At 53.6% G+C, this 14,887-nt stretch overlaps 5 protein-coding genes across 5 annotated transcripts; 2 read left to right on the top strand and 3 right to left on the bottom strand.

Moving 5' to 3' along the window:
• Nucleotides 1–26: 26 nt before the first annotated feature.
• Nucleotides 27–3,290, bottom strand: PG998_003563 (GPI ethanolamine phosphate transferase 1; the record flags this gene model as incomplete). Its single annotated transcript, XM_066870381.1, has 5 exons — nt 27–992; nt 1,054–1,189; nt 1,242–1,432; nt 1,489–3,047; nt 3,113–3,290. The coding sequence occupies 5 exons, from the start codon at nt 3,288–3,290 to the stop codon at nt 27–29; spliced, it is 3,030 nt and encodes a 1,009-aa protein (XP_066734131.1).
• Nucleotides 3,291–4,117: 827 nt separating this feature from the next.
• On the bottom strand, nt 4,118–5,670 carry PG998_003562 (uncharacterized protein; the record flags this gene model as incomplete). The annotated part of the gene is made up of 3 exons (XM_066870380.1): nt 4,118–4,332; nt 4,388–4,804; nt 4,863–5,670. Coding segments are annotated over 3 exons (1,440 nt in total), but the record flags the coding sequence as incomplete, so codon positions are not given.
• Nucleotides 5,671–6,275: 605 nt separating this feature from the next.
• On the top strand, nt 6,276–7,730 carry PG998_003561 (ATPase; the record flags this gene model as incomplete). The annotated part of the gene is made up of 4 exons (XM_066870379.1): nt 6,276–6,338; nt 6,417–6,699; nt 6,753–7,125; nt 7,181–7,730. The coding sequence occupies 4 exons, from the start codon at nt 6,276–6,278 to the stop codon at nt 7,728–7,730; spliced, it is 1,269 nt and encodes a 422-aa protein (XP_066734129.1).
• A 1,085-nt stretch (nt 7,731–8,815) lies between these two features.
• Nucleotides 8,816–10,292, top strand: PG998_003560 (uncharacterized protein; the record flags this gene model as incomplete). Its single annotated transcript, XM_066870378.1, has 2 exons — nt 8,816–9,434; nt 9,493–10,292. Coding segments are annotated over 2 exons (1,419 nt in total), but the record flags the coding sequence as incomplete, so codon positions are not given.
• Nucleotides 10,293–10,722: 430 nt separating this feature from the next.
• On the bottom strand, nt 10,723–12,283 carry PG998_003559 (uncharacterized protein; the record flags this gene model as incomplete). Its single annotated transcript, XM_066870377.1, has 2 exons — nt 10,723–11,486; nt 11,557–12,283. The coding sequence occupies 2 exons, from the start codon at nt 12,281–12,283 to the stop codon at nt 10,723–10,725; spliced, it is 1,491 nt and encodes a 496-aa protein (XP_066734127.1).
• Nucleotides 12,284–14,887: the final 2,604 nt, after the last annotated feature.

Below are 14,887 nucleotides of genomic sequence, written 5' to 3'. Positions count from 1 at the left end.
TGCCTCTGAGCCACGAGCCAGATTGTTTATGTCTCGCCAGCCGCAGAGGTACCGGCAGTAGGCGCCGAGGGGTTTGTTGGTTCTTTTTCCTTAACCTCTCCGACCACTATGTCGGCAACTAGATCCATAGCTGCGCCGTTCGAAGGGGTCTTTGAGGCTTTGTTGGTATTGTTCACCTCGATCCCCGAGATGAACAAGGCGCTCACGCCTTCCAGGCCAGCCACGAAGATACAGAGGAGACTGGCAATGGCGAAATGGGTAATTGTAGACCCAATCTCAAGCCAAGACCCTTCATCCTTAACGACCCAGAAGAAGTAGAGAGTGAGAATGTCACTGACCGCCATGGCTACCATGAACAGAGCCGAAGGTGCAACCCCCAGCCTTTTGTTCAGAATACCGAGGTTGGCAGAGATCAACGCGAATGGAATCATCAGCTTCAGGATCAGCAGCGCACCCTGCGAGAACGGGTCGAAAACAGGGATCAACCGATTGACGCTGGCCATGCTGAATCCCGAGATTGAAGCAATGTTTCCAGTGCTAAAGAAAGCCGACTGGATCAGTACAAAGAAGAACAGAGCGATTCGTACATCTGATAGCTTCAATGGTCGAAACTCTGAGCCGATACTGGAGCCCGAGATATTGGAGGCTGTGCCATTCGCATCCACGGACTTTGGAGATGACCTTGGCGTGAAAATATTCCCATAGTGTTCGAGGCGAACCCAAGTGAGTAGGGTAAGGAAGTAAACGAAGTAAAATAGACCCTCGTAAGAGATAGTCAATATTACAAAGGTAGGCGCGAATGTTAGGAAGATCACCACCAGGCGATGAAGGTAATGGTTATTCGGTTGGAGGCGATGGGTAAAGGGCATCAAGAGTGAGATGATCATGACAAGCCATCCAACTACTTGGTTTCCACGAGGTAAGCCGGCCCGCGCTTGGAGCGAGAGTGCACTCGATCGTGTGACAAACATCGCCAGCAAAACTAGCCCGATCTGGTTCACTGTTAGTATGGGCCACAATCCACACACTATGCTTGGTCCCTCATAAGCTTACCTGTACACCGATCAATGACCGCGAGATATGATTGCTCCTTGACTGCCTCTTCGACCCTGAGAGGTCGGCAATCATCTTGTCTTCGAAAAGCAGATAGCCGATGCCAGCAGCCACCATCAGCGAGCCCCCCAACATTCTAGGCATGAATGTTAGTTACCCCCAAAAGAGCACATACGCAGGTAACTTACATGAGAGTCACGTTTTCAGTCTTCATGGCGGGCGGTAACAGAGTGAAGACGCTCATGGCTAAGCACGAGCCAAGCCAGGTAGCTGAGAGAACACTATGCTTCTGGAGAAACGAGATACCCAGGACAAGAGGATAGAAAGCGCCGATGCAGAATAAGACAGTTAAAACCTCGCGATGAAGGTATCCCAAGGCCTACCAAGGTGGATTAGCCATAGAATCAGGTTAGATCATGTCCATTGGGTACTCACAAGGGACTCGATAACTCCAAGGTATAAAACGGAGTTGATGACGAGAGACAAAACACGAGCTCCTGACGTGACATGCCCGAAAAGGGCTTGTCGCCCTTTTACCAGGCTCTCACGTCGAGCGAATACTTCCTCCCAGAAGAGTACCGGGAAAAAGGCGTACGCGTAGTAAGTCACGGGAGACCTCGATACGATAAAGGAGGCCCAAAGTGCCACGAGGACGGAGGAGAAGAAGAGGACACCCCCAAGAGATCTCTGCGGTTGTGTTGACCCTTGCAATACGTGAAGGTCAATCACGTTGGTGACCGCATAAGCCATCCAACCAAGATACCCTACTGTGATGAGTACACGTAGAAAGAGCCAGTCATAAGTCTGCAGGTATCGCAAACCCTCCAACGCAAGCTGGATGAGGACTGCCGTCTCCTCAATAGCTTCCTCTGGCCGCTTATTCTCAATCAGCCCGCGAATAGCATCAAGACGTGCTTTGGGGGTCTGGCCTTCCGCACTGAGTGGCGGGTATGGTCGGAACCTAAGCTCGGTGTCTATCTTGGAGTTCTCCTTGACCCGATACATTTCCAAGATTTCCTGGGCATTCACCAAGGACGCCTCTGCTTTCTCTTCGACGCTTGCAGACAGATATGACAACGGCAACTCGCCAACCGAGTTGGCGGGGAACTCAGTACCTACGAGATAGGTCATCAACGCTGCAACGTCAGCCTGGGCAACATCGTGCCTTCTCACGTGATCGAGGTTCCAGTCAGAGGAATATTCATCGTGGCCTGGCGCAATGGTGCCCGGGTGAAGAGATGGCTTAGCAACACCTGAGCCCCAAACAATTAGAGGAGTTCTCGTGTTATCAGGGTGGCCGTCTCCATGGCTACCCCAATCGCTCATGCCATGATCTGCTGTGAAGACGAAGGCCGTCCTGTCATCCGCGTAGAACTTGTTGATCAATTCGGTTACCTCTTTGACTCCCTGATCCACGACCTTGATGTTGTTCAGATATTCCTTTGAATGAGGGTTGAAGCCATGGCCAGCCGTGTCAAGCCCCAACAGATGTAAGAAGAAGACAATCTTGTCTTGTCTTAGCGCCGCGTTCAAAGTCTTGTTCTTCTCTGCAGCGGCAAATAGCTCCTTGACATGGTCGAACACCCACAGGTCAAGATGAATAGCATCTTGAGAGAAATCCTCGAATTCGGCAGGGTAGCAGTCGGCGTCAATCCTGCCTGGCGTGGCGCCGTGTTCGAACATTGGCAAGATATCAGGGCTGCCCCAGCTCCACGTATGCCGGCTGCGGTTGAACACGCTGTCGAAGTTGACCGGGTTCAACTTCCAGCCAGTCGCAACAGCCGACACATCTTCGTACAGGCCAGCTATCAAGGCCACATGTCCCGGGCGCGACTCGGTAGGGACTCGCGTATGCGAAACGCCAAAAGTGCCATGCTCCAGAATGCGCGAGCGTAGGAACGGAGCAAGAGGTCGCGGGGTCAAGTCGTCCTCGGGGGAGGAGGGGGTCGGGTCCCGCAAGGACTGCAGAGCTTTATCGGCGCGAAGTCCGTCGCCTTATTTACAGGTTATCAGCGTTTGGAGAATGCATGGGAACGCGCGGGTTAGAGGTTGTATTCACCAACAAACAGGACTAAGCGGTCGGCGGGTGCTTTAGTTGCCGGTGGCCTGTTGACTTGGAACAGTTGCATGCCAGTCACTATAGGACTGACAAAATAGATATCGAATATGGATATAAAGTACAGAATGTGAAAGACCATGGCAATAGCCAGGAATCTGAAGCGAGTGAAAGCCGCCATGGCGATGGGCGAAGTGTGGATTTGGTTCTCTCACTGGCGATTGTTTGTATATGCGACAAGACGAGATGTCGTCACAAGCCCAAGCAGTCAGAGTCGCAAATTATGTTTGTTCCGCCATATGTAACGGTCCGAGTTTTAAAAAGAAATAAAAAAAAAAAAAAGAACAAAAGAAGGTGCTCGTTTGCAATTCAGCAGAAGCTTGGCCACAAGCAGAGGAAAATACAGTAAAAGAAACACGCTCCTGCTCCACGAGAGGTACGAACACCTATAAGTTTGATGTCAGAAAAGGCCAGAACACACGATTCGGAAATTGTTATGAAGATTGATGCACTTCTCAGCCTGCCAATCTTTGGTGTGGAGTGCAACACGTTGCCGCTAGGGCGACCCGCAAGTTCCGGAGCTTGTCTGCTTGTTGCAGTGCAGGCTCACGCTCTTTCAGTGGTGGCATAAGACACCTTGGTGGACTGCATAGGCGTCTCCATCATCTACAGGGGCCCAAAGTCAAAAGACATCGAAGCAACAAAAATGCCAAGGTCTTCGAACAGGACGTCATAACACTGGTACGACCCTGGTGGCCAAGCAAAGAAAAGGCCATCAAGGTAGCCGGGAATCGTGAATAGCGTTTCACGCACGTGTCGCGCGATCACTTCACTTTCGAAAAAGAAGAGGCCATTACTAATGTAATTTTGAAGAACTACATCAACCGGCACCATTTCCAATATCAGGATATTTCATTCAATCCACTAAACGCCCGAAACAAAAGGGGTATCACTCAACGTGCAGACTCGCAAACCATTCCATGCCTATTTCGAAACCCTTGATTTCTTTCAATCCAGCCGCTCTGTCAAAGATTTCATGACGCGGGAGTAGAATTTGGCCGCGTGTGGGCGGGGGAACGAGATTTCCTCGACAAGGAAGTTAGGCAGCATCTCCATCAGGGCCCGGTCCCGGCTCTGATCGAGCTGCGGCATGTATACGAACTCAGCATCATCGATATTCTCAGACTCTTCGTCTGGTCCAACCGAGAGCTTAAAGTGAAGAGCTGTAGATACGAGTCAATATTGGTCCCTGAAATATTGTCCAGAGGGATGACTTACTTCCATTCCTCCCAGTTTGGAGACAATCGTATACTTCACCATCTTCCTCACGCTTCACTCCTGTGATGATCAGACCTGTCATATCGGCATATAGGTCCTCCTTCAGCTGCGCTACCTGAGCAGCCGCCTCGGCATTAGCAAGCAGTCGACTGTTCGCGGTGTTGCCCTTGATTGCACTGCTAGGCACTTTGACCTGGGCGGCTTCAGCGGTTCGTGCTGCGGCGAGCTTCGTTTTTAGCGTCTTGATTTCCGCTTGTGCCTCGGTCAAAGACGTCGTCGCTTCTTCAAGCTGTGTTTGCGTCGCAGCCACTTCGCTTTCACTCGAATCAAGTTGCTTCTTCACGCGCTGTCCCTCTTTTGCCAATTCTGTTTGAGTAGCAAGTTGTGACTTGAGAGCAGCAATCAACTGGTCGGCAGCTTTGGGGTTTGTTAGCACTTTCCGCAATGGAAACCCCTTTACATTCTTGCGACTCACTCTCGGCTCTTTCCTCCCCTTGTTTTTTGAGCTTATCGTAGTTCCTCTCTGCCTCCCTGATTCCAAGCTCACGTAAGTCCCGGTATTTGGCCTCCAAGCTATCGTACTTCCGAGTCAGATCACCCAAACGCCGGCGCAGCGAGGGGTCGTGAAGCTCGGAGTCCGAAGCCGCCATTGGCCGCCGACTCGCACTAAAGGGAACCATATGATGTTGAGGCCGTTGTATGGAAGACATGACGGAGCGGCTGTATGTTGGTATCGGAGGGTCTTCGACGTTATCTTGGTCTAGACTATCGTCGAAAGTATCCATCGGCTGTGTCTCTGGAATTTCCGGCTGCGTTTCGGGTATTTCGAGGTCCATTGGAGGTGTTGCCGTTTGCGCCTTGGGTTTGCGCCCTCTCCTAGCGGGCTGAACAGCTGGCTCTGGATCAGAATCAACGGCCTGCTGTTCCGTTACGTCTGACATCCTTGCAGCTTTGGCACCTCGCGGCCGACCACGAGTACCTTTGGGCCTCGCATTACCATCGATGCTATCTTCGTTTTGCGATGGCTCGTCTGCTATCTCGTCATCGTCTGGCGCTTGACGCTTTCGGCCTCTTCCTGGCAAGGGCTTCGGTTTCGTGGTGTCGGCGTTGACTCTATCGCTTGTCCGTCGCGTCGCACTCTGAATGGCCTGGTTGGCTTTAGCAGCGGCAGCTGGCCGTCCCCTCTTCGCTGGGGCCATTGTTGGAGGCAGCGTGTCCTGTTCTAGAACCTGATTCCACGCAATGCCAAATCGACGGAATGCGCAATCGATGGGCCAATCCCACTGTAATTTGACTTATATAGTACCTGGGTAGAACGAACTTGGAGTAGGAAATATCGAATTGCCAAAACCGGAATCCGCAGCGCTATAGGTTCCGAGTTCTAGGGTCCGCGATGTGCGCCTTGCCGACCGCGTTCGAATGGCATACAAAGTTTGGGATCAATGATGGGGTGAGCAGTGGGATGCAAAGAGAAGTATGTAAAGTAAACAATAAAGCCCGTGCTGCCCGTCGGCCCCACCATGACCAGAAGCCGCACGTCCAGTGCCACTTTACGACTTTACCGTACCTATCAATGTGCCTTTGCCTTATCAATGGATGGGAGCATTCCACCCAACCGAGCTCTTTACCATCGCTAGCCGTGGCGTCATCTTTTGCCTGATTTATTCCCAAGTACATTTCTATCCTCGGCGCATATTTTATGAACTCGCCTACCCTCGACGGATCATCTTGTGATTGGTCTCTTTTGGCGAATCCCGTACGGTTCCGGGAAAAGCGCATGTGCTGCAGCTGCTTGTGTCTGTAGAACACAGTGACTTTTCCTCGTCCTTTCCGTTCCGTCGCAATCAACCAGCAAATGCTTCCTAGCTGGTTAAATCAAGCCGTCAGCATGGGCGACCGAAGGCGCGGCGGTTCCGATTACTTCTGGGACGTAACCTTGTTGCTGGGCATGGTAAGATACACTGCGTCGCATACGTTGGGCAATTGAGATGCGGCCGTATACTAACAGAGCATTGCTACTATTCGATAGACAGGACTTGCCTGGTGGGTTACCAGGAACCTCGTTTCAACCCTCCAATCTACTCTCGCCGATCCGGAGAAGGAGAAGCATGAACAAGCTAGGATCAGAGCAAAGGCCAATCTTCAACGGCTGCAGAAATCGCGGGAACAAGATGGCGCAGACGGCGACGGAGATGAATCGACCAGCAGTTCCCGCAAGGGTCCACGCATAGAGGACCTACAGCTCAACGAATATGAAAACCTCGTTGCCATGGAAGTGGTGGCGCCGGAAGACATCTCAGTTGGATTCGATGGTAGGCGTACCTAGGCTGCCCTGGTCGGTATCAATTTGCTGACCTAATCCTAGACATTGGGGGCTTGGAAGACATCATCGAGGAGGTGAAAGAATCAGTCATATACCCGCTAACCATGCCGCATCTGTACTCGCACGCAGCGCCCCTGTTATCAGCACCCTCGGGTGTTCTCCTCTACGGCCCGCCAGGCTGCGGTAAGACAATGCTGGCCAAGGCCGTTGCCCACGAAAGCGGTGCTTCTTTTATAAACCTGCACATCTCTACCTTGACGGAAAAGTGGTATGGAGACTCGAACAAGCTTGTTCGAGCTGTCTTCTCGCTCGCCCGTAAATTGCAGCCGGCCATCATCTTCATTGATGAGATCGATGCGGTTCTGGGCACGCGGAGAAGTGGGGAGCACGAAGCCAGTGGCATGGTGAAAGCCGAGTAGGTTATGCAAGAAAAGAAAACTCTTTCCAGACCCTTGCTAATGTCACAAAAGGTTCATGACGCTATGGGATGGCTTGACTTCGGCAAACACACGCGGCGTGCCTGCGAGAATCTGCGTGCTGGGTGCGACTAACCGTATTAACGACATTGACGAAGCTATCCTGCGGAGGATGCCCAAGAAATTCCCAGTCTATCTGCCAGACAAGAGCCAAAGATTACGGATACTCCAGCTGGTCTTGAAGGACACCAAGACTGACACCAACCAGTTCAACGTTGATTATCTCGCAAGGGTCACAGCAGGAATGTCTGGCAGCGATATCAAAGAGGCTTGCCGGGATGCTGCCATGGTACCCGTACGGGAGTATATCCGCGAGTACAAGGCCAGCGGCAATTCCATGTCGAGTATCGATCCTACCCAAGTACGAGGCCTGAGGACAGAGGACTTCTTCGGTCGAAAAGGCGGCGGGCAGATTCTCCAGCAAAACCACACTCAAGCAAAATCATCGAGCGATGAGTACGAGGATGTTGAGGACGACGACGACGAGCCGAATGTCGTGTTGCCCAGCAGTAGCCAGAAGGCCACGAGGGAACCAGCTGCATGATCTATGCATATTGGTAGGCTTGTCAAATAGGGTGGTGGTGCTACGATGTTATTTCTGCTCTTACGGTGGCTGGCATGTATTTTTAACCTTGTAGAGACTGCTAGATGACGCAGTTGCTGATGTACTTAACATGTAACTCCAACTCGTGGGACATTTTTGGCAAGTTGGGTGTTACGGTACATCGGATCGTCTTGGCCCTGGCTCGCCTGTGAAGGGCCTCGATGTCCAACGGAGCTAGACAATTCTTTGGTGGTTAACACCGATTGACTGGCAGGGATCAAACGTTCAAGGGCCCAAACCAGGGACAAGGGATTCAACCCCTCTACTCCGGTTTGTCGTCACCACTTTGAGCCCCAGCGTGGCCCCCCAGGTATGCTTGCTGTTAAGGCTGTTTGTAATCGCGGAGCCAGTAGACGGGGCATTTATACTATACCATTATGCAGTCCTTGTCCGGGAGCTGATAGGCTCTCAATGAATGTTTGGCATGAGCTATTCTTCTATACATCCTACATACATACTAGCTCTCCACTTTTTAAGGCTCGGATAGTCTTGATTGTCAAGTGGGAGACGCTGAGGTGGGTGGTGGGTGGTGGGTGGTGAGTGGTGAGTGGTGAGTGGTGAGTGGTGAGTGGTGAGTGGTGAGTGAGTGGTGGGTGGTGGTGAGTGGTGCAGGCCAGGCCAGGCCAGGCCCTGTTATTCTTACGTCGTTCCGGTGCTTGCGTGCTCCATCCACCCGTCAGTATCACTTGCTTGCTACTACTCCTACTACTACAAAGTGCTCCCTTTCCACCACATTCTATTCTGAGGGGGGAGGTAAGCATCTTCTTTTTGTCAGCCGAGTCGCCAGAGCTTTGGAAATATTGGCGTCACTTTAAATCTTGCAACTCTGGGCTTGGTCTGCCGCTCGTTCCTCGTACCTCATCATCCACATCCTGAATCCGACGTCACAAGACCGACCAGCTTAGGACTTGATTCACACAAAAATACCCTGACACATTCTTGTCACCGCCAAAATGTAAGCGCTACCTGCCGGACCACCTCGTCTAGGCCCTGTTCTCTCTAATGACTTTCTTTTTCTCGACAGGCGTATCACCTTAAACGTCAACAATCCCGAAGTCGAAGACGCCGAGCTGCGCTTGTTGACCCTCGATGTGTTCTCCGACATGACCCTCGGCGCCCTGCGCAGCTCCATCGAGGCCGAGGGCATCCCGGCCCCGTCGCAACACATCTACCACAACGGCCAGTTGATAACGGATGTCTCCAAGACCCTTGAGGAGCTACAAATTTCGGACGGCGACATGCTTGCGCTACACGTTCGTGACATGCGGGGTAACACGGGTGTCGCTCAACCTCCTCCTCCCCAGCAGCAACCGCGACAGCCGCCGCAACAAAGCACCGGCGCCGCCGCACAGCAGGACCCAGAGCTGGTTCGCTTGCAGTTCCTTGGCGACCCTCGCCTTCAGGCCGAGCTCCGGAGACGAAACCCCCAGATTGCGGATGCACTCAACGACCCTCAAAGATTTGCTCAGCTCATGCGCCAGGGAAACGACAGCCAGGAGGACGAGAGGCGCCAAAGAATGCGCGAAATCGAGCAGTTGAACAGGGACGAGTTCAATCCGGATGCGCAAGCTCGCATCGAGGAGATGATCCGGCAGCAGAACGTCATGGAGAACCTACAAAACGCCATGGAATACAACCCCGAGTGTATATATAGCCTTCCCCTGTATGCCCAGCAGATCATCGCTTGCTAACTCCACAACAGCTTTCGGCCGCGTACACCTGCTTTACATCGATGTCAAGGTCAACGGTACCAAAGTTAAGGCTCTGGTTGACTCTGGTGCCCAGGCCACCATCATGTCTCCTTCGTGTGCCGAAGCTTGCAATATTATGCATCTTGTCGATCGCCGTTTTGCCGGCATCGCTCGTGGTGTAGGCACAGCAAATATCATTGGTCGGGTTCATTACACGATGCTGCAACTTGGTTCTCGATACCTCCCCGCCGCATTTACCGTCATGGAAGGCAAGTCGGTTGATCTCTTGCTGGGTCTCGATATTCTCAAGGGCCACCAGGCGACCATCGACCTGTCGCGCAACATGTTGATCATCCAGGGCGAGGAAGTGGAATTCCTGGGCGAGTCAGATATTCCCAGGGAGACAGAAGCCGCTCTGAACGAGGAGCCCACAGTCCAAGGCCCAGGGGGTACGACGATAGGCGCTCGTTCCGGGGCAGTCACGGCTCCATCCGCGCCAGCTGTTGGCGCTGCGGCTCCATCTGCACCTCCGAACACAACCACTGCACCTGCACCTGCGGCTACACCCCCCGCCGGCCCGCCCGCTTCAGGATCAGCATCAGCGTCGGGGCCTGCACCCCCGTCTCGCTCACAGGTTCCAGGCTCAGCCGTACCAGTGCCCCATCCCCAGCGTCAGCCCCAGGCATTCTCCGAGGAGAAGATTGAAAAGTTGCAGGCACTTGGAGTCGACAGGCAGGCAGCCATCAACGCCCTCGAGGCCACCGACGGAAACGTCGAGTACGCTGCTGGCCTGCTCTTCCAGACCATGTAGCATTTTGCCATTACGTTGAAAGCCTCAAGTGTGTTACCACTCGGTGGAGTTTGGCTCAGGACCCGGTGGGGGGCCGGACGGACGGACGGACATCGCATAGCGTTGAGAATTCGGGAACAAACAGGTTTAATACATGCATTTGGGCGTCGTATACGGGCGAATCGGAATCCTCGTGGTTCACTTAAGGGGGTTGGTTATAGATGCGGCCGAGGTGGGGAGAGCAAGCAAGCAACACGTGCCTACACGTTCATTTTCATAAGGGTTGTTTTGAGGAAGATTTGTTTGATTAGAGGCTATGGTTTTTGCTTACTGCCTGAGATGTTGTTGGTTATGACCGTGCCTTTACGATATTTCTACCGACGGTAAGAGGTACTCAAGGGCAGTAAGGGGGTAAACATGAAGATATTGAGAGAAAAAAAATCAACAGTCCCTATCTAAGTTTGTACACGCAAGGCTTGAGGATTTTGTTCTCGTCCACCTGGTCATCGTCATCCTTCTTAGAAGCAGCGGCGGGTCTTCCTCCAGGCCTCTTGTTGGGCCCAGCCCGGCCTCCTTCCTCCGCCACGACGTTCTTACCCACCGAGGGCTGCGCGCCTTTGATAAAGTGCATCTTGACGAACATCTTATTGCTCAAGTCGACGGCGTCGCCGCCCTCCCCCTGTAAGACGAACCCACGCTTCTGCAGCGCGTTGACGAAGGCCGAGACATCCGTCTCCTTGCTCCGGTCGTCATTGCCGTCTACTTCGACAGCGAGCTCGGCGTTGTGGACCGTCTCCTGCTGAGCATGGGCCTCGGCTCTGGCCTCCTTGCTGAGCTTGCCCTTCCCTTGCAGCAGCGCCGCCTTCTTGCGGTTGCCGACGCTGTGGGTGACGGGGGTTCCTTTCTTGCCCTTCATGGGCGGCGCAAAGCGGCTCTTGATCTCGGCGATCCACAGCTCGCCCTTCCAGTGCAAGATGCGGTAGGCTTCGTCGATGAAGTCGAGCCAGTTGGTGCCCATGAGCGCCAGGCAGAAGATGGCCACGTTGACGCTGCCGCTGTGCAGCGGCAGGTTCGCAATGTCGGCGCGCGTCACGTGCGGGCTCGGGCTCTGCAGGTCATAGCTGAGCACCTCGATGTGCAGCTTCTTCTTGTCGGCCTGCAGCACTTCAGCAAGCTTCCCGTCGCCGCACCCCAGGTCGGCGATGGTGCAGGTGCCTCTAGTGCGCAGCAGCTGTGCCACCGGTGGTCCACTCGACTTTCCCCTTGCCCCGTGACTGCTGCTCACCCCTACGTCTAATGTCGGCGACGTAGCCGTCAACCGGGTTCTCGGGCCAGACCTGAACTTGTCGCCGGAAACCTTCGTGGTACTCCTGGAACATTTCGGGCGACTCTTCGAATAAACTGAAGGCTTGCGCGGACGGGTTCGTGTAAAGTGTCTCATTTAGATGGCGGAACCGCGCCGAAATAAGCTTCTCCCTCATGGCCGCTTGCAGAGGTGTGAGCTTAGGGGCGGCTGGTGCAGGAGCTGCATTCACCTTCTGCTTGGGGGATTTCGTCGAGGCATCCTTGGTGGCATCTTCTGCCTCCTGGGGCTTTGCGGCCTTCTTGGCCTTCTTCTTCTCTTTCCTGCTAGGTTTCGATGAAGGTGCTTCCGATGCTGTTTCACCCTTCCCAGCATCCCTTTCTACGGCTGCCTCGGCCCCCTGGTCCTTTCCATTGCCGGATACAGCAGGCGCCTGGTCGCCCTTCGGGACCGAGCCAAAGCCGGTAGCAGGACCTTTGGACTTCTTCTTCTTGGGCTTGCCCTCAATCACTTGCTCGTAAAGGTCTGCAAGGTTGGCCGCGGTCACGTTGCCTCCTGGACCAGACGAGGGTCTCTTCCTCTTCTTGTCCGGTTTGTCTTCCTTGGTCTTTTCCGGCTGCTCCTTGGAACCCTTGGGGGCAGGAGGAGCAGCCCCGGCCTCTGGCTTGAGGTTGGCGGCGGACACCGACCAGCCTGGAACTGCAAACATCTTAAGGCTGTATCGGAGACAGCTTTGGGGAAAATAAGACGCGGTAACAAAAAGACAAAGGGGCACGTGAAGAAATGATGGCGATGAATTCGATGTTAGCGCATATCAAAATCGAAAATTTTAGGATTTCCCTCTAGGCCGGCAGGCACCTTCTAGGCCCCGTAATGGGTACTTGTCCAAACAGGGATTGCCGCAGAGTCTGTCCAGCCAATCAGGCTTCCGGCCCAGCCAGGTGGGGCGATGGGGGCAGTCCGGTCTGGGGTTTAGCAAACACTCCATAAAGCGACGGAATGGCCGACTTCCTCCAAGCAGCCCCTAGGCCCTGGGCCCAAGGCCCCAAGCATTGTTACTTGTTACAGTCAGTTGATCCCGAATATCGATGCTAGGACTAGGACATGACGGCTGCCTTCGCTATACTCGGCCCGATTCCTGACATCGTTGCCTAGTCTGATCCAGCCAATCACAAATGAGCCCATGATATACTTATACCCAGGCCGTCTCTCTGCCGAAGCCGCGGTTTTTGTCCTGCATGGGGAGGGAAAGGGGTCTTCGCCTAAGCAAATTGAGTGATATCGGGCCGGGGTGTGCGAACTTCCAGAACAAACGCCCGTCGAAGACCAGGGCGTCCGACACGCAACCGCTGACACACCAGAAGGAGGTCGTCGCTGTTAGCAGCTAGCAGCAGTGATTACAAGCATACGCGTTCTGCGTTCTTTATTCCCCCGAGCTCGTTCTCCGGGGGCATCTTCTGGCGTACTGGGATTGCTGCGATTAGCTGCATGGGATTAGACGGCCAGACCACACCCTCGGTGGGGATCCAGAGGGGCAAACAGTTGCTCTGCGAAACTCGCAACATCGCCTGCTCGTATTCTGCTCCCGACTGCAACCAACGTTACTTAGCTTGTGTGGGATGGCAGTCTGCATTCATGCTGGTTCGCCTAGATAACCTTTCGCGTGAACCTCGGATGCTTCCTCCTACCATACCAACGACGGCTCACAGCTTGTGTCACCCATGCAGAAGATTCTGGCCAGCTTTAAATATTGTCGCCTGGTTATGAAGTAGGTATGGATCAACGGCCCATTTCACGAACCGGCATCCCAAGAACCAACGACTTCATAGACAGACATGCCTGGATTTTCTCTACAGCATCATAATCTAGCACATGCTACGGAATGAACTAACTGTCCTCGAAGTAATACAAGAACTTTGTAGCTGGCGCAACGGCTTTTGGTCGTTGAGGGTCGGGTCAAAGTCTCAGCGACTCGCGCATTTGTCAATGTGATACCTACAGTGACGTGGGTTTCGTAATCGTGGGCGGTCTTCATGATCACAACCATAGGACAGACTCGTGGTGGCGGCACGCTCTCGATCGAGAAATCTTCTGACTGTGACAGAAAGCTTAATCGGCACCTCTGCAGTGAGTGATGTGCTGGCTGGTCTGGCACAAGCCATCATATTCTGTCAACGGATTCGAGCCCCCAAAAATAGATGGCTGGCTTGCCTTAGGATGGGTAGGCTTCAAGGCTTCCAGCCAGTTCAAGACGTGATATACCCAGCTCCACATATTGGTTTCATTGGCCGCCTTCACCATCTTCCTCTGACTAAGTATGCCCGACAGACATGCTATCGCTGGGCTCTTCAGGCCGCATAACTGAGCCATGGGTGGCAGGGGTAGGCATGCGGAAAGCCAGTACTGGGATATCCCGCTTCCCATGTCAGCCAGTTGCGCCTGCAGACTCATCAGCGACGGTCACACAGAACATCGTACAGAAGTAAGTACACCCTTCGTCCGTATTGACCACAAAGTTCAAAGCTCATTATATGTGCGTTGCAGTACACACAACCCGCCCACTTATGTACATACATACATATCGTAGAGCAGCGGCTCCATGTTTGCATCGCTGTGCATCGCTACAACCTTGTTGGGCCCGGCTGGAAATGAGACCAACATGAACAAAATCAATCGCCGACTTGACTTGATGGGTGCCGTGGCCGCGGAACCGATACCGCGCCTAGCCGTGACGAAAACCCATCCTGGAAATTGATATGCATCTAGGGTAACATTGACGAGCATCACCCAGGACGGGGGATGGACATCTCATCTGGCATAGCTGACACATGGGCATGTTAGGTATATTGATGGATGGGCGAGGGGGAACGGGGGGAACGGGGAGAACGGGAGGGGGCGGAACCCGTCGTCTTGGCGTGGGCAGTCACCTCGTTCACTCCTTCACTAAAGCAATACCTGCTCTAGACCACCCCCACTTGCCCACTCACTATCTCTACCAAGACTCTCCTAGAACCTAGACACCCAAGCGCTGTATTGCTGCCGGGCAGGCGGCAGGCTTGCTAGAGGGAAAAGTCAGCATACAGGTAGGTACAGCATGCGTGCAGAAAGTGGCAGGCCGGTTCAGCCACCAGTGGAAGCTACCAACGTAGATTCGGCCGTACGTGCGACAACAAACCTCCAGTCTTCAAGTGCCTTCTGTCACTGCATATCCTCCTTACCTATCCCGACTTATATCTCTATATATCGACACCCTTACCCTGCATGTCCCAGGGTGTAGGAGGCACCCCTCCGTGTGCCCACCGACAAGCATATC

This window comes from Apiospora kogelbergensis (assembly GCF_038363985.1).
Source record: "Apiospora kogelbergensis strain CBS 113332 chromosome Unknown utg000002l_segment0_segment0, whole genome shotgun sequence".
NCBI classification, from domain to species: Eukaryota; Fungi; Ascomycota; class Sordariomycetes; order Amphisphaeriales; family Apiosporaceae; genus Apiospora; species Apiospora kogelbergensis.
The sequence above is the reverse complement of the archived record's forward strand: the minus strand, read 5'-3'. Positions and strand labels throughout refer to the sequence as shown.